At 40.5% G+C, this 18,449-nt stretch overlaps 1 protein-coding gene across 4 annotated transcripts in view; it reads left to right on the forward strand.

The window, feature by feature from the left end:
* The window catches only part of EPB41L4A (erythrocyte membrane protein band 4.1 like 4A), a 268,086-nt gene that overhangs the window by 217,457 nt on the left and 32,180 nt on the right, over positions 1 to 18,449 (forward strand). For all 4 annotated transcript variants that reach the window (XM_073232978.1, XM_073232972.1, XM_036995150.2 and 1 more), the window contains 3 exons: positions 653 to 766; positions 7,085 to 7,132; positions 8,208 to 8,285. In XM_073232978.1, the coding sequence (XP_073089079.1) occupies positions 653 to 766; positions 7,085 to 7,132; positions 8,208 to 8,285 (240 nt within the window). The remainder of the gene's footprint in view (positions 1 to 652; positions 767 to 7,084; positions 7,133 to 8,207; positions 8,286 to 18,449) is intronic.

Consider the following 18,449-nt stretch of genomic DNA (forward strand, 5'->3'; position numbering starts at 1 on the left):
TCAGTTGATGAATAGTGATTCTAGAAGACTTTCTTGGTAGAGACATCAGTTTTTATAGTTTCTTTCTGTGCACATCTACCAAAGCAGTAACAGCCCTGCATTTTAGCATATGGACTTTGTAGTTGGTATGGTGTACAGTTCCAGGTATGACTGCCCGGGAGCTTGGACTCTAGTTCTGCCACTTCCTAGCTACTTTCCTTGGGCCCTTTAATTAAACATTCTGTATTTTCATTTTCTTTTCATTAGATGGGCCTAATAACTGTATTTCAGTGCTTAGGGTTAACAAAGATTAGCTAAGATAATGTTTATGAAGCCTTTAGCCCAGTCTGCGCCTAGTGTGGAATAGGTTTGTCATGAATGCAAACCAGTTTTGTTATTATTGCCATCATTTGTGTGTGTTCATTTCTTACTGTTGAAGGCCAGTAAAGGAAACCTGTCCCTGCAAAATAAGATTTTTATGATTTGATTTACCAGTTTTTACCTCTCTTTTCTTTCAATAACTCCTGTCAGCAAAGAGAACTGTGTACCTAAGATCCAGTACTCCCCAGCAAGTACCAACTGTGTAGTTATGAACACTTCCCCAGATCTGGGTGAGGGTACTGCCCCTCCCGGCCCTCTGCAGGCATTGTTGACCATCTCTCTTCCACTCTAGCGGACTCTACAACTCTCCCAATGAGCGCACAAAATCCCCAAAGTTCCCCTGCACACGCCGCCGAAACCCCTCCTGTGGAAGTGACAATGACTCTGCACAGCCAATGAGGAGAAGGTAAGCTGAATGCAGCTGCCCGGTTTTTAAAATTCCATCGAGGCTCTTGTCCCATCACATTTATTTTGCAGGTTATTCTTATAATATCATTACTGTTTATATCCCCAAAATAACAAAGTTATTATTTTTTAGATAAAATAAGCTGGGAATCCTGAAGCATTTCTCTTAAATAGCCAGAGTTTCAGAGAATAATTTCATAAAATATTGACAGGAACTTGCTTATTATATTATAATTAAGACTGATAAGTTAAAAAGTATATGTTATGTATATATTTTAACAACATATGTAGTTTGTATAATATATACATATACATATACATATATGTATAGAAGGGGGCGTTACCCAAAGACTCAGAAGGTGCCTCCCTCTGCGTGGGCCCTCCTGTCCTGTGCTTGCTGCTGATGTCGCCGTGGGTCCCACTGCAGTCGACATTATTCTTGCTGCCACTGCTGGGCGCACCACTCCCATACCAACGGCGTGGAGGTCCCCCCACCCCCTGCAAAGAGCCACGGTGGCTGCCGCAGGCGCTGCTAAAAGCAGAAGTGCCCCCCTTCTACCTGTTGAATGCTTCCCTGAGTAGAACCCTGCTGGCACAGAAATCTCAGAGAATGTATTTCTTGGGCTCCCAGTTTTGGGAATACAGGGGGAGATGACAGATGGGGCAGGATGAACTGTGCACCAGTGGACAGCACCTGGCCCAGCAGATCAGGAAACTGAGGCTCGGAGAGAGGATGGTAACTGTCTCTGTGGCACATCTGGGGTTTGGATCTAGGGCCAGACATCTTGAAAAGACAGGGATAATGAGCCATCATTTACATAAGGCAGAGGAAAGATTTTTCTGCCCTCTTTCTGGACAAGGGTCGGTCCACCTGGGCAGAGCTGAAAACCAAGTTAACAGGGGTGAGAAGGACTTCCAAGTGGATCTGTATATATGTGTGTGTGTGTGTGAGAGAGAGAGAGAGAGAGAGAGCACGAGCAGGTATGGGTAGTAGGAATCACTAAATATATTAAGAATTGGACTCTGTATGAGTATTATTAAATAGGCTTTATAGTTTTTCATCCTTAATTATTAGTGTGCTTTGTCAGCATTTCCTAAATAATTACACATATTGAACAGATGATCATTTTCATTTTAATGTATCTGAAAATGATTCACCAAGTTTTGCTAAAATATACCAAAAATTACATTATTTTCTTCCCAAACTCATTGCTTGACATAGTTTGGAGCACATACATCCCCAGATCCAGACTTAATGACTTCTACTTTGAGATCCATTTTATGTTGGCTTCCTGTGAAATACAGACAAGTAATTGTGGTAAGTGGATACAGGATCCTTTCACTGACACTGTCCAGGGAAAGACTGTTTGGATTTATGGGGAAAAGAATCTTTTTGTCTGGGCAGCCAGAGCTTTCTGTCTGGTTGGTGAGTTACCTGAAAGGTTTCTTATTGAGCATGTGTGTTGTAAGGAAACTAGCCATTGCTGCATGTTGGCATAGAATAGCAAAAGCTCATTCTTTGTTTCTTTCCACTATAAATGACCTATAAATGTCCCTGTCCTTGTCAGTCTTGTTTAATCATCACACACATTTACCTTGCCCCTGGGCATGAATGCCTACATAGCTGGATTAATTTCTGACATTTAAAACTGAAATTTGTCATCAGCATGGAAGAATCTCAGGGATGAAATGTAATAATAGGAAATTCTACTTTGCTATGGGTGCCAGAATAACATGTTTTGCAAAGTGTGTCAACATTTCATATTTTGCCAGTTGTTTGTCATTAGATGCCTGTATCTATCAAATTCTGGCAGAGTCTAGCACACTGGTCCTTAACCTTTTTGTGTGACCAAACTATCTGAGAATCTGATGAAATGCTGGATTCATTCCCTAGGGAGGAAAAAGTACATAATTAAATACAGATACAAACTCTCATATGATTTTCAAGGTTTAATGGGACCCTGAAACCTGCTTATTTAAACATTCCTGTTTAGAAACAGAAAGCATGCTTTCTGACAGCACAATTTATTTTCACCCCTGTTCATTTTTACACTCAAAAATACTCATTTAGTGTCTGCTTTATGCTAGGCACTGTGTTAAACTGCACTAGAGAAAGTCCTTGCCCTTTAAGAGCTTACAGTAGGGGGAGTAAGAAAAATAGGATTTTTTTAATGACAGATAGTATAAACAAATGCCTGTGCCATTATGGCTTTAAGTATTCTTGATGGAGTTTGTGGTGCTTAGGATTTAAAAAATCTTTTTTATCAAAAGCTCTCATGCATGTAGAAAAGTATATGTGTCATAAGAATATTGGTTGATAAATTTTTACCATCCAAACACCTGTGTAACAGCACTGCTAGGGGAAGTTTTGTTGAGTCACTGAGTCAAGGAGGTCAGGGAAAGTTTCCTGAGGTTGGATGCTTGAGCTGGAATCTGAGACGGGAGCAGGAAAAGAGAGGAGGGTAAGAAGGGTGAGCACGTGCAGAGGCCTGGGGATGGAAGGGAGCGTTCCTGAAAAGGATTAAAGGCCGGTGTTGCTCAAGCAATGAGAGTGAACAGGAACGTGTAAGAACCCAGAGCGAAAGATGGGGCCTGACGTCACAGGACCCCTGAGCCTTTGAGGGTTTTGGTCATTAGGCCAGAAGATTTTGGAAGGGGCTGATAAGATCACATTTGTATTGTGTCAAGAGGATCCTGCTGTCCTATGGGCAAAAGATCAGAGAAGGTAGTAGTATAAACAGACCAGGCGAAAGCTCTATTAGGAGTGGTCACCAAAGAGAATGAGAGCTTGGGTCAAGGTGGGGATGTGGAGAAAGAAGGAAGTGGATGGTTTTGAGACCATTGGGAGGTAAAATAAAAAAGCTGGAAGGATCAGTATGAACAACAGCTGTCAGGAATGAAATCCACACTTGTACAGTTTTCTGGAGTGAAGTGGATTCACTGAAATAAGAATCACCAGGACATCATGGGCTTGAAAGGAACAGATGTAAGTTTGGTTTCCAAAATGTTGAATTTTTGGTACTTCTGAGAAGTCCAAGTGTAGGATTCAAATGGATTGTTGGATATAAGTCAGGAACTAGATTAGCTCTCTGGACTGAAATACAAATTTCTTAAAGATGTTAATACAACTAGAGATGAGGCTGTACTGGTAGATAGTATGTAAAGAATGTAAAGACAAAGCCATTGACAGAACTGTGAGAAACTTCATTTATTTGGCTAACTTGAAGAGGACTAGCTTGTGAAAGAAAAATTGTGGCCATAGGAAAAATCAAGAGAATGAAAATCTGCTTACTAAATAGTTCCCTTCTTTCATTCTCAGAATGCTAGAAGCTAAGTTTGTGTCTCCTAGGCATGAGATTAGAGAATGTCACTCTAAGAAATGGACAAATGGGAGAGAAAAGACCTACACATATCAACTTTCAAAAAGAGTCTCCAGTGAAAGAGTTGGAATGACCCGCATTGCTTTGCTCCACATCAGAGTAAAGACCATCCGGAGGGCTCCAGACTTTTTAGTCTCTGATGGTTAATTATGAAGGGCAAGCCATATTCATCTGCGTTTGAGGATAGCTTCTGTTTGGAAAGACAGAGACTGAAACAATTAGGACTGTGTGGGAACTCACAGGAAATACAGACAATATAAGAAACAAGGATGAATTTCTAAAAAGTATAATTATCTTTAGAAAAATGAAAAACAGTACTGAAAGCAAAGAGTGAATAAGAGACCTTAGACTTTAAATTCATGTGGTAGAATTTAAAATAATCAATAGAGGGTTTGGAGATTAGGCTAAGGAAATTGTTCCCAAAGTAGACAAAAACAAAACAAACATATGGAAATAAGGATAAAAAATTATCAAACCTGGATATCAAACATTTAACTAACAAAATTTCTAAGAAAAAATAAAATGGAAAAGAGGAAACTATTAAAGAAACAGTACAAAAAAACACAAACCCAGAACTGAATGGACTAACTTAATAAATAGAATCCACTGAGCGTTTGACATAACAGATTGAAAAGTCAGATCCATTCCAAGATCCACTATCATTAAATCAAAAGACATTATAGGCTAAGAGAGAATTTTTAAAACTTGGAGGTGGGGGAGGAATATTGAGAGAAAGAAAAGTCCACCAGTGATGACAATCAGAATGTAGCATGGCACTACTTAACAGCCATATTAGAGAAAAAAAAAATAATGAAACATTTTCTAAAAATGCTGAAGGATTGTGGAATTTAGGATTCTATGCCCAGAGAAACTAATTATACGTGTAGAATAAAGACATCTTCAGAAATTCTAGTTCTCAAAAAATGTACCTGCCATGCTATAATTCCCTTCTTTAATAACTGCACGGAACATTCCACTGAAACCAACACAAGAGGCTGTGAGACTTGGAAATATGAGCTCCATCATACAAAGAAGTAAGAGGATTTTTCTGGATCACAGAGAAGGGAGTAATCGAAGTAGTTTCTGTGCCGCAGTACTGGAGAGCAGGTGGGCAGAGGCTCCAGGAGGAAGGCAGGTGAGGTCTGCTGAGCACCTGAGCACCCCTCCATCTCAGGAGGGCTTTTGCAGTGCTGTCAAGGCTGGGGTGAGGAGGCAGTTATCAGTACCAGGAAAGCTAGGCAGCCGAGAGGTACATAGAAAAGTAGGCAATTACCATCTCTAAGAAAATCGTGAAACCTGTACAAGAATGGAATTGCATCCTTGAATGCCATATAGATGATCTGTGTACGATATTCATGTAATTGTGTTTATGCCAAATAGTTATCCAAATATTTGATTTAAGGACAGAAACATATCAATGTGTTGTTATGAATTATAAGTATATTGGAAAAATGGTGGAATGTAAGTTATGTTGATGTTTTTAAAAAGTCAAATCTGCCCTGATCAGAGTGTGAAAGCACATTTAATAAAGGGTAGGAAATGGGCACAAGGGGTTGAGGCACCTCTCTCAAGCAGTTCATCTTAGAAGGAGAGAGATGGGGTGGGAGATGAAGGGGAGTGTAGAGTCAAGCCGGTATGGATTTTTTAAATAGGAGAGACTTGAGAATGTGAAAATCCGGTGAAAGAATTTTCCATAAAGACAAGTTGGATATACGTGAGAGGTAGGAGGGTAGTTAATGGAAGTCATTGAGAAGGTAAGAGGTGCTGGAGGTGGGGGGCCTCTGACCTTAGTTATAAGGACAGATCTGTAAATAACAGAAAGAAAGATGTTGGTAAAATTTATTTTTGGCAAGGAAGATGAAACAGTTCTATGTGATGGTTACTTTTTCCTTTGGAAGGAGAAAACAAAGTCATGTGCTGAAACAGGTGCAGTGCATCAGAGGGTTGCAGGGTAAAGAGTTTGAAATTGCTTTGCAAAATACTTAGAGAATACTAAGTATTCAGAGAATACTTAGATCAGAGGATGATTGTGGGCTTGTTGGGCCATGTTGTGAGTCCACTTGAGGTTTATAAACAAGGATTTGTAGTGTAACTAATATGCCCTTTTGTGTTAAGTCCCTCCGGCAGGGCTCAGCCAGCAATAATAACAGCTAATGATTACTGAGTGCTTAAAATGGGCCGCGCCCCACTTTATGCATTTTAAATCCTCATAACATTTTATCCTCATAACAACCCTTTGTGGGAAGTTCTATTAAAACCGAGGCACTGAGTAGAGAAGTAATTTATTTAATTCACACCCAACTCACTAGTTGAGGAGATGGGATTCACATTCGGGTTGTCTGGCTCCAGAGCCCACATGTTGACCAGGATATCCCATCAAAGCTGCTTTGAACGTAAACAGAAGTGGTGAACAGGAAGGGGAGGAGGCTGTGGTCAGAGCAAAGTGCTTGGAGGTGGTTATAGATTATGATAGAGTCCAAAGTGTAACGGTGCAGGGTGTTGTTATCATGAATAAGTTATTAGGGAAGTCAACGGACTTGGAGAGCAGGGTGTTGGGAAGGGTATTCAAATGAGAGCTGACTTAAGGCAGATAATAGCAGAGCTTGGCTCCGTGGACTGCAGACCTAAGAGATGCAGACTAACCCCATCCTTGGATGAATGGAACTTAACAGACATGTTGTGCACTGTTATTTACTGACTCTTTGCAGCTCCACTGGGTTGCTGGCTTTTGAGGCCAGTTGGTGATATATTTCTGGGACCTATTGTAGGGCTGGGCATGTATATATATATATACATATATACATATATATATGATTTAAATGTTTGGGGAATGAATGGCAATAGAGATGCATTAAGAGAAATCATTTTGGTGTGCTTTCCTTAGCCAATTGATAATTTTCTATTTTCTTTAATGTCTTCATTTTTTTTGTTTTCTACAGGAAAGCCCATAACAGTGGTGAGGACTCAGATCTAAAGCAAAGGAGGAGGTAAAAAAACAAAAATGGAAGTAGGATCAGGGAGGGGGAGGAAGGGTTAGCAGGTGAGCTCTGTTCATATATTCATAGTTGGGGCAAGTGTGGGGACATGTTTTTGTTTGTTTTGTTAGTGTCGGCTTTAAGGCTATTATAAAAATGTTTTCACCTTTCAAATACCAATTTTGGCCTCAACTGGTTATCAGCCTTATTCCATTCTGTAGCTTCCTTAGCACTTTCTCTTTTTTTCTGCTCCTTTGTGTCTCAGAGGAGCTGTCCCAGTTATCTATGGCTACATTAAGGCCACTCCAAAACTTGGTGGCTTAAAGCAACAACAGTGGTCCATGTCTTGTATGATTCTGTTGATTGACCAGGCAGCTCTTTAACTAGTTTTGCTGGTTGCACCTGAAGCTGCAGTCAGATGGCGCCTGAGGCTGGATTATTCAAGAGGCCTTTCTCTCTTGTCTGGCTTCTTGGCAGAAGGACTGGAGGCCTGGGGCCTGCCTCTCTCCTTCTGCCTCTCCCTCTCCCTCTCGCTCCGCCGCACCCTCCCTCCCTCCCTTCCCTTGGTCTCTCCACTGGCTAGCCTAGGCTTCTTGAGACAGCAGCCGGGTGGCAGCGGGAGCTGTTGACCCTGTTAAGGGATAGCCCTGGGACTGGCAGGGTATCCTTCCTCCTCATTTTATTGACAAAACTAGTCACAGGACCAGTGCAAATTCAAGGGGAGGGGAAATAAAGTCTACCTGCCTTGATGTGGAGTTGGGAGTATGTAAGGCTTTGTGTCCATGTTGAGTCCACCACTGCAGCTTATAGCTCTGCCAGCCGGGTCCTGCTGGAAGCGCTTGATTCTGTGGTCTGTTCCAAAAGCATGCTGATATTTGCCTTCAGTGGCTTCCGTGTTCCGTGTAGATTCATTCAGAGGTCTGATTGAATCGAGAAACACTGGCAGGAGAGAGCATGTAGCTACTCATGTTTGGATTAGTAATTTTACTGCAAACTTAATTCCAAAGAATCAACCTGTACCTTTCTGAAATTTTTTATTTGTCATAAACATGGGTTTTTGTCTTTTCCTCTTCCCATTTTTCTTCAGGTCACGCTCACGCTGTAACACAAGCAGTGGTAGTGAATCAGAAAATTCTAATAGAGAACATCGGAAAAAGAGAAACAGGTAATATTGGAAGAGTGGAGTTAACTAGAACTCTGAAATCAGAGGCTGCTCGTGGTGGTAGATGGTGTGTGTCCTGTGTATTTTCTCATCTGTGTTTAAGAAGGAATCTGGCACTATTTTGAAAAACTGTTTTAGGAAACCATAGCTCTTTGAACTGAGTTTCTCATCTTAAAAGTAAGATGATTAAACAACTTGACCTTGAGGTCCCCTCATGTTAATTTTAAAAAAAATCTATATTTAGATACAGTAAATAATGACTTTCTCTAAGGGTGGTAAGAAATTTTACTGTTTATAGGAGGATTTCTCCCTAAAGTATCTTTTAACATGGCATTACTATGTTCTGCCCTACCAAAAACAAGACTCATTGTCATAGATTTTATAGTTTTAACCTCAGTACATGCAAATATGTGCTTATATTCAGGTCAGGCACACACAGTTAGATGGGTAGATGCAGTTAGTTCATATCTTTAAGTCTCATTTTTAAGAGCTTGTTAATACTGTCATTTGACATGTAATCAGTGTAAGTGATGGCTTAATGCATTAATCAGTTCTCCCTAGTCCCAAAATGTTTATTTGAAAACAAGTGTTCGTGTAGTGAAAGAGCACCAGGTCAGGAGTGAGAAGGACTCAGTGGCTGGTTGTGCCTGTGTCTAACCAGGTGATTCTCAACTGGGGGGCAATACCCGGTCCCTGAGGGCATTTGGCAATGTTCTGAGACACTTGTGATTGTCACTGTTGTGTTGGGGGATGGCTACTGGCCAAGGATGCTGCTAAACACCCTACAGTCACAGAACAGCCCCCTTCCTGTCCTTCCTAAAGAAGTATATGGTCCAAAAAGTGTCAGCAGTGCAACTGCTGGGAAAACTGTTCTCCCCTGATATGGAACTCAGTCCTGCTTGCTTTACTGGGTTGTCTTTTTCTCTTCTGGAAAATGAGGAAGTTGGGCAAGAGAATCTCCAGAGTCCTTCTTTAGTGCTCAGAGCTCCTGTGGTGGCACCAACTGAATTGGCCTCCCTCTTTAACTACAAGCCTGGGTAGTAATAGCCCAGAGAGCATTGTAAAGGTGGACCATTTTCTTTTTTTTAAGTAATTAATTAATTTTTAAAAATTTGGTATCATTAATATACAATCACATGAGCAACATTGTAGTTACTAGATTCCCCCTGTTATCAAGTCCCCCCCACATACCCCATTACAGTCACTGTCCATCAGGGTAGTAAGATGCTATAGAGTCACTACTTGTCTTCTCTGTGCTGCACTGCCTTCTCCATGCCCCCTCCCCACATTATGTGTGCTAATCCTAATGCCCCTTATTCCCCTTCTCCCTCCCTTCACCCCCACCCTCACCAGTCCCTTTCCCTTTGGTAACTGTTAGTCCATTCTTGGGTTCTGTACATTTGCTGCTGTTTTGTTCCTTCAGTTTTTGCTTTGTTCTTATACTCCACAGATGAGTGAAATCATTTGGTACTTCTCTTTCTCTGCCTGGCTTATTTCACTGACCATAATACCCTCTAGCTCCATCCATGTTGTTGCAAGTGGTAGGATTTGTTTTCTTCTTATGGCTGAATAATATTCCATGGTGTATATGTACGACATCTTCTTTATCCATTCATCTACTGATGGACACTTAGGTTGCTTCCATTTCTTGGAATTTCTGTGATAAACATAGGGGTGCATATGTCTTTTTGAAACTGGGCTCCTGCATTCTTAGGGTGAATTCCTAGAAATGGAATTCCTGGGTCAAATGGTATTCCTATTTTTAGTTTTTTGGGGAACCTCCGTACTGCTTTCCACAATGGTTGAACTAGTTTACATTCCCAGGGGTGGACCATTTTCTCAGGAAAGCTTTTTATGTGGAACCTTCCTGGAGTCACACTAGATAGAGGTGAGATCTCAATGTGTTATGACATCTTTCTTGAGGAAATTAGTTGTTTCTTTGTCTGTAAAAGCCCAAATATAGAGGGCAGCTCTCCCTCAGGTACCCTCTTCCTGCTCTAAAATTCAGGATCTGCACAAACAACACAAAAACAAAGCAAAAAAACCCAAAAAAACACAAAAAACAAAAACTACCCGACAATTTTCCCCCCTATTTGTACTCACTAACCAAGCCAGTATCTTAACAAATGTATTTCTGTTTTGCTTGGCATATTCTCAATTGTGTTCATAGATGCTCTGATATCAATTTCTCAGAAGGTAGCCTGTTTAAAAACAGTGTCTTTGGGGATCAGAATGCTCTTGGTGACATTTACTGTTAAGAATGAAACACTATTTAAAGGTTGCCAACCTCTCATTAGTAATGTAGTTGCACCAGCTTCAATATTCCTTGTAGGTGCTTTTTCCCTCTTCAGTTTCTCTCCTAGTCCCCCATGAACAATTTTTTAGATTAGCTTTCTTTGTACTGCATAAGTAGCAAATTTTAGAATACTGGTGATTCTGATGTTTAAATGCTAGTATGCTTTGTAAGGCTATCGGTGAGAGACCACTTTCAAAACACACTCTGACACAAAGGCTTTCAAACTCATTTGTTTTACCTGCAGAAATACTGCCCTAGGGTTACATAAGTTGCTTAGGTCTGTAGATGATGTCTAGAGTCTAGCTCACAGGGGCGCAGCAAAGAGTGAGCAGAGGAACAAATACAACTTCAAGCCCAATCCCCTCTCCTGAAAATTCTGGCTCAGCAGGTGGCAGTGTGCAAGGAATGAGGGCGCAGACACATTACACTGCCTCTGGGTGCCACTTACCCATTACGCTCTGCTACCACTAGCCCTTCTGTTCCATTGTTAGCCATTTAAATTTTGCCAGAACCCATTCGTTCCACATCAGGATGCATAAGTGTGAACGTTTAAACTGCGGTTATGCTAATGGTCCCAGATGTCTTCTGTCCGTGATGAAGGAGGTCTCCTGGCGTCCGACTTCTTGCTTGTGGGGAATGACTCTCTTCAGCCTCATCTGTCCTTGCTTATATCGGCTGACAGTGTGACCCAGCCAGCTCTAAGCAATGTCCTCTGTGTGTTTTTTAAAGGACTCTGGTAACCCTAGAGCAGGGCACATTGCATCTTGAACATGCAGACGTTCTACTTCCTGCCAATAATGTCTCTAAATGCAGCCCCAGATACTTCATCACTTTGAAACTAGAGCCTGCACCCAGCAAACCCTGCTTTCCTGTCTTCCTGTGGAAACTGGACCTGGGGCAGAGGGGCAGAGGTGCAGATTTGCTTTTCAAACACTATTTTGAAGGCCATGTGCAGTGGAACACTGGGCAATCAGATTTGCTGGCCAAAGGTGGTGTGGGGCCTCTGGGTTGTTACCCCTTGCCACTCTCTGCTCATTTCTTGTGATGTAAGGAAGTCTTTCATGTAGGTTTGAGGCAACTCTGAAAATGCAGTTTTTTGCACAAAGTGTGCCTCTGTGTTAACTGTAGGGTTTCATTCCATATGGTTTCCTGCAACATCAGAGGGCTCAGCCTCCTTTCTTTAGGGAATTATTTATTCTTCCTTTACTGCTTTCCATTTTAGTTGTACTTTCTTTACTGTTTTCATAATCTGGATGAATATCCTACAGTGTTCTAGGTTTTGAGATTTGAGGAGATAGTTTTTTATTCTCTTTTTATAAGTAGCTGGGAGTTGGAGCAGTTGCTTGTTATGACATTATTTTCTCCTTCATGTGTCTACTATGTCCTCATCTTTATCTGTTCTCTTGCCTCCCTTCTTAATCTTTCTATTACATTAATTTTCCCCACCAAGTTCTTTTCTTTTTCTTTTCTTAGCTTCTTTCCCACTCTTTCTTCCTTCTTTGAATTTTGTCTCCACTTAGGAGCCAATAATGTGTTAAAAACCCCCAAAGATGTGAGTGAGGGTCTTCGTTCTGCCAGTTGCTGGTATTTGACCTTGAAGAATTCTTTTAACCAATTTAGATCTCAGTCTTCTCATCTTTAAAGTGGGTTGCACAGTGATCTTTTGTTGAGCGGGTTACTGGAAAGATAGATGAATTCAAAGAAGGAGAGCCCTGTAGAGTATAGAGCCACGCAGTTTGGACTCTAATTTTGGAATGGTCTTCCATTCTCCCACCTTACCTACCTTTACACATTTAGTCATTTTTTAGGCCAGGCATTCCTATCCTGATTCATGGGTAGGTTTTAGGGGTCTCATAACCCCATGAAATTCTATGTAAAATTCTGTGTTTCCAAGTGTACAATTTTCTGGTGATAGGGTCTGTAGCTTTTATCACATTCCTAAAGGAGTGTCTGTGTGACCCCTAAAAGTTATGAAATAGTCATTATGATCTAAATAGCAAAGAATAGATTGATACTGGGAAATTAAATTGGTATTTCAATTCACCGGCAGGATTAAAATGCTTTAAGTTTTCTTTAGAGACTACTTTGCTATACTTATTTGTGAAACAATTGGTTCAATTAAGTTCATCAAATTGGGAACCTAGCAGGTACAAGGTAATATAAAGTTAGCGCTCTATGTGAATATTAGGTTGTGTTAGTTTTTACTAGTGAGAATTTTGAATCTTATATCTGAGCTTGGGAGGGTCTGCCAGCTTGTGTCTGTAGGTTTAGGTCTGTGGGCTGTGCTTAGGGCTTGCCCAGGGCATGTGTTAATGGGGAGCCTAGAAAGTAGACCATTAGAGTGAAACCTTCACAGATCAGCTTTCCTTGAAAATACCTTGAGCTTAATAAAATACCCTTCACATTCAAAGAACCGGGTCTGCAAAATATTCTTTGTGCTATTGATGAAAATCAGCAGTCCTTTGAGCATTCACTAGGGAGAATCTGTGGATTTCTCAGTCATTAGCTTTGATGTGTTGCTAGGCTTTTAGGATTTTGAAGTGGGAGATTTGGAGGGTGTGGGGGCAGGGACACAGAGAAGAAGTCTGGAGTATTTTGCATAAACATAAAAGTGGAAGTAACTCTGGAGCCTGGTGAGGATTAAAAGAGTAAGAGCAATGAGAGAAGCTTGGGATAAGAGCAGGACTAGAGTGAATTGGCAACAGGGACCATTTGGACCTTTCTGTAATTTTATTCTGTGGTGTTTGCATCATTAACACATGAGTTATGTACTTTAAGCTGTGTGTGCCCCTGTGTGTGCGCCTGTGTGTGCACTTGTGCTCAGTGAACAGAACAAAGAATTAGGAAACTTGCAGTAGGAAGTTGACCCTGCTTTGAAGAGCTCTGTGGCTAGGAGCTGGTTACTTTACCATCTGAATCTTAGCTTTCTCACACACAAAGTGGAACAATACTTACCCTGCCTACCTCCCAAGTTCCTAAAGATCTAGGAGATAATGGATGTGCTTTGAAAAGTAGAACCTGCCCTACAAAGCAGTAGGGCAGGTTCTACTAGATGAATGAGAACTGCTCAGTGCTCTCTGAAGTCTCTGTTGTATCTGTAAAATGGGCCCAGCTCCCTGTTTGATAAGAAAGAAGTCAGTGTTCTAACATGAACTTGTTCTGCCACAAATGTTGTTACAGTATCTCCCTGCCTTGATGATGTCTTTTAGAATTTGTATCTGAATAATGGATTAAGATAGATTTAAATATTTTAAATGTTTCACAAGGTCTTTTGTATTATTTTTCTAAAAAGAAAAGAAGAAACTGTCCTCTGTGGCACTGCAATTAACGCAGACATTACATCTGCATAGGGCAATCTAGAAGGTGATGGTTTTGGGAGGGTTTTTGTTGTTTAGACTGGTTTTAAAAAAGTGCTTTATTGTCTCTGTACACCAGGTAAAAAAATGTGTTTTGGATGATAGCAAGCTTAATCAGTGGGCATTTCTTTCAAATAGCCTGAAAATAGGTAACTGGTTCCTGCAGGCATTCCCTAGCACCCTGTCCTTGATTTAGGTCAGGGATACAAACAAGGTAAAAATTGTGGGTATGGAGAGGGCAGTTCACACAAAGCCAGTGAAAACCGATGCTGCCGATTGCAAGGGTTTCTGATTTCCACTTTCATAAGTCATATCAAGATTGAGACATTTGATATGAATGCCTTAGGGCTCCCAGAGCATAATCAAAGTTGACAGAGATGACTATGGAAGAGCAAAGCGGCAGCAACTGTGGAATGCTGTCTGATGACTGAGAGAAGGTAAAGCAGGTTGCGAGATCATGAAAATAGAAGAGTTCGGAAGGGAAATAGCACCAAAGGTTGTCCTTTTTTGTAGGGAGAGCATAAGGAGTAAGCGGAAGAGACAGAAGCACCATTAAGAGCAAATAAGAGTAATTTACTGATGGTTGGGGAAGGTTAAGAAAAGCAAATGAATTTTTGCTTGCTGGTCTTCTGGGAGTATGTCGACAGATGCCTGGAACCAACATAAATTTCCCTAGGGAAGAAAAATTACTAGAATAAAAAAAGAAGATTGGTTTATAGCAGGTGATCCAGAAATGAGTGCAGTTGATGAGAAATACAAGTCCATGATCAGTTGGGACCTGCAGATGTAATATTAGCAATAGAGTGGCCATATGAAGCAATTATCTGGAAAGTTGTGCTGTAGCTGAAGAATAGGGGTTTGTTTTAGCATGTTTGCCTGGCTTGGAAATAAAACACAAATAGAGGAAGATAGAATTTTGAAGCTAGAAAGGCTCTTGGCAATAATCTGGCAGATAAAGAAACTGAGACGTGACCAAGCAGGTAAGTCATTTGCCCGGGGTCTCTGGGTCAGAATGGCAGAGGTGGGACGAGGCAGAGCTCAGGAGCACTGAGAATTGCTCGTATCTTCTTGAAGCTTTATTGTACATTTGCCCCATAAGATTTATCAGATTCAGCATTAAACATGGTCTTTATCTCAGTGAATGAGAAGTGAATTAAGAGCTGGTATGAAAGAAGAACCGATTAAGGAACAAAATTGCCTGAATAGAGGTAGAAGGCAAAGGAAAACCCTTAGGCATTTGTATAAGAATTAATTTGCTAATGTGAAGAATTCTGCTGCAGAGGCAGAACTATAATTGGGAAGATGGGACAGAGAGAGTAGGAATAGTCATTATCTTTATTATTGTTATCAAACGATTATATAGCATTTCATCTTCAAAACCTTTTGCAAACTTTAATGAAGTGTCAAATGTAGTTAAAATCTAAATTGCATAGATGGGCTGCAGAAGTAGGGTGTTGAAGTTTGGTGAAACGGGGGAATATATTAGAACTCTCTTACTGAAACACTGCTGGAATATATACTATTCTAAAGCAATGTTCTCCTTTATACATTAATTAAAAAACAAAAACCCTGTTATGATAAGGCTTCCTACTCCAGCTTTTAACTCTCCATAGTTGTAGATGAGGAAGTAGACAAAATATGATAAATATGGTTATAACATTGAAGGATACATTAGCATTTTTGAGGTTCACCTCTAAACATGACATTTGAAAATGAATTTATCCTTCATGTAAACTACAGTGGACCCCTTTTTCCCCCTTTACACTTTCATGACTGTCATGTAAGAGCACATTAAGACTTTTTAAAAGGTACCAAATTGTTATAATGCTCACAGTGTTTTTTTTTCTTTCTAAATCTCCACATCAAAGTTAAAATATAGCAGGAAAGAATAAAAAAAAAACCCCACTTGTATATCCCACACCTAAAATGGGACTTACAGGCAGAATTGTTATAGGAGATGTCTTTTACATTTGAAGATTTCTTTATTCACTCATGCATAAACAAAACAGTTAGGTTCTGCCTCTTAAAGACTGAGTGTCACAATACTCCTGCTCCTAGGCTAGAATTTTTTCTTTCCACCTAGCACCTGTGTTCTCTGGAGCAGTTCAGTGATAGAAGAAATGACACTTTCATTCTTGTAATGAGGTACCATTAACCAGAGACTTTTGTAAGGGTGTAATTCCAGACTTCATTACAGACCAAGGCAGCCACACCATCCATTACTCAGGAAAATGGGCTTCTATTGTGACTCTCCAGTGAGCCTTACATTTTTAATGTACCTTGTTAGAATATTTATGAACAGTATCACCAGTAGAGGGCATCTGTCTCTGAAACGTGGGTCACCAGGGTATTAAGTGACAGGGTTTCACTGCCCTCACTTTAGACTTTTCAGTTAGTTAAATAAAATTTAAAGGTACGTGCCATAGTCTGAATTCTTTCTGATTTAGTTATTGTTAGCAAGGTATAGAAACTATGTGTGCTAAGGTCTCAGGAGTTTTAATTTTTTCATCATCAGAGTAAAGTCTGAGTATGAAGGTAAGCAGCTGAATTCCCCACGAGAAGAGAATGACCATGTGCTGATGTTGCCTGTGACATGTCTGTCCTTGGGGTCAGCCTGTTTGCCTAGGTCAGGCTTTGGTCTTGCTGGCAGGCTTGACCTCTCAAAAATATTTAAAGATGCTGACTTCCGGTAAAATGTAACATCATGAAATACAGTCCTGCCCGTGAACTACGCAGTGATTTAGTTCTGAATGGAGGCTGTAGTCTGAGAGACTCCAGGGTTAGGAGGTAGGAGACTGGGTGTTCTGTCTCTTCCCTGGGCAACAGAAGGTGTGGGTTTCTGTGGGAGGGGAGATAACTCCTTGCCAGCGTGATACCTGCCCACCAACTATCTCACCCAACTCTGGGTCCCACAGTCCTGGGAATGTCCTGGATTGCTCCCACAGCAGGCTATCACGTGCTGCATAGAACGGCTTGGAGGTGTACATTCTACCTATTAAAAATACACATGTGTATGTGTGTGTATGAATACACACATGGCATTTTCAATGAGCATGTTTGTTTCAAAGAATGATTAATAATCATGATCTCAAGTAGATTAATAATTCTGATCTCCATAATTATGATCTCAAGAATAAGTAATAATTAATAATCTCAAATTTTTCTTCAGTTATTTCTAATATTAAGATCCATAGCAACGTATGTTCAATTTTAATTTCCACTGCACATGCCATGAGTGAGTTATATTCTTTTTTTTTTGTTATCATTAATCTACAATTACATGAAGAATATTATGTTTACTAGGCTCTCCCCTATACCAGGTCCCCCCCAGAAAACCCCTTACAGTCACTGTCCATCAGCATAGCAAAATGTTCTATAATCACTACTTGTCTTCTCTGTGTTATACAGCCCCCCCTTTCTCCCCCCATTATGCATGCTAATCATAATACTCCCTTTCTTCTTCCCCCCCTTATCCCTCCCTACCCACCCATCCTCCCCAGTCCCTTTCCCTTGGTACCTGTTAGTCCATTCTTGGGTTCTGTGATTCTGCTGCTGTTTTGTTCCTTCAGTTTTTCCTTTGTTCTTATACTCCACAGATGAGTGAAATCATTTGGTATTTCTCTTTCTCTGCCTGGCTTATTCCACTGAGCATAATACCCTCTAGTTCCATCCATGTTGTTGCAAATGGTAGGATTTGTTTTCTTCTTATGGCTGAATAATATTCCATTGTGTATATGTACCACATCTTCTTTATCCATTCATCTACCGATGGACACTTAGGTTGCTTCCAATTCTTGGCTATTGTAAATAGTGCTGCGATAAACATAGGGGTGCCTCTGTCTTTTTCAAACTTGAGTGCTGCATTCTTAGGGTAAATTCCTAGGAGTGGAATTCCTGGGTCAAATGGTAAGTCTATTTTGAGCGTTTTGAGGAATCTCCATACTGCTTTCCACAATGGTTGAACTAATTTACATTCCCACCAGCAGTGTAGGATGGTTCCCCTTTCTCCACAACCTTGCCAACATTTGTTGTTGTTTGTCTTTTGGATGGTAGCCATCCTTACTGGTGTGAGGTGATACCTCATTGTGCTTTTAATTTGCATTTCTCTGATAATTAGCGATGTGGAGCATCTTTTCATGTGTCTGTTGGCCATCTGTATTTCTTTTTTGGAGAACTGTCTGTTCAGTTCCTCTGCCCATTTTTTAATTGGATTATTTGTTTTTTGTTTGTTGAGGTGGGTGAGCTCTTTATATATTTTGCATGTCAAGCCTTTATAGGATCTATCATTTACAAATATATTCTCCCATACTGTAGGGTGCCTTTTTGTTCTATTGATGGTGTCTTTTGCTGTACAGAAGCTTTTCAACTTAATATAGTTCCACTTGTTCATTTTTGCTGTTGTTTTCCTTGCCTGGGGAGATAAGTTCAAGAAGAGGTGACTTATGTTTATGTCAAAGAGGTTTTTGCCTATGTTTTTTTCTAAGAGTTTTATGGTTTCATGACTTACATTCAAGT

This window comes from Manis javanica, chromosome 1 (assembly GCF_040802235.1).
Source record: "Manis javanica isolate MJ-LG chromosome 1, MJ_LKY, whole genome shotgun sequence".
NCBI lineage: Eukaryota > Metazoa > Chordata > Mammalia > Pholidota > Manidae > Manis > Manis javanica.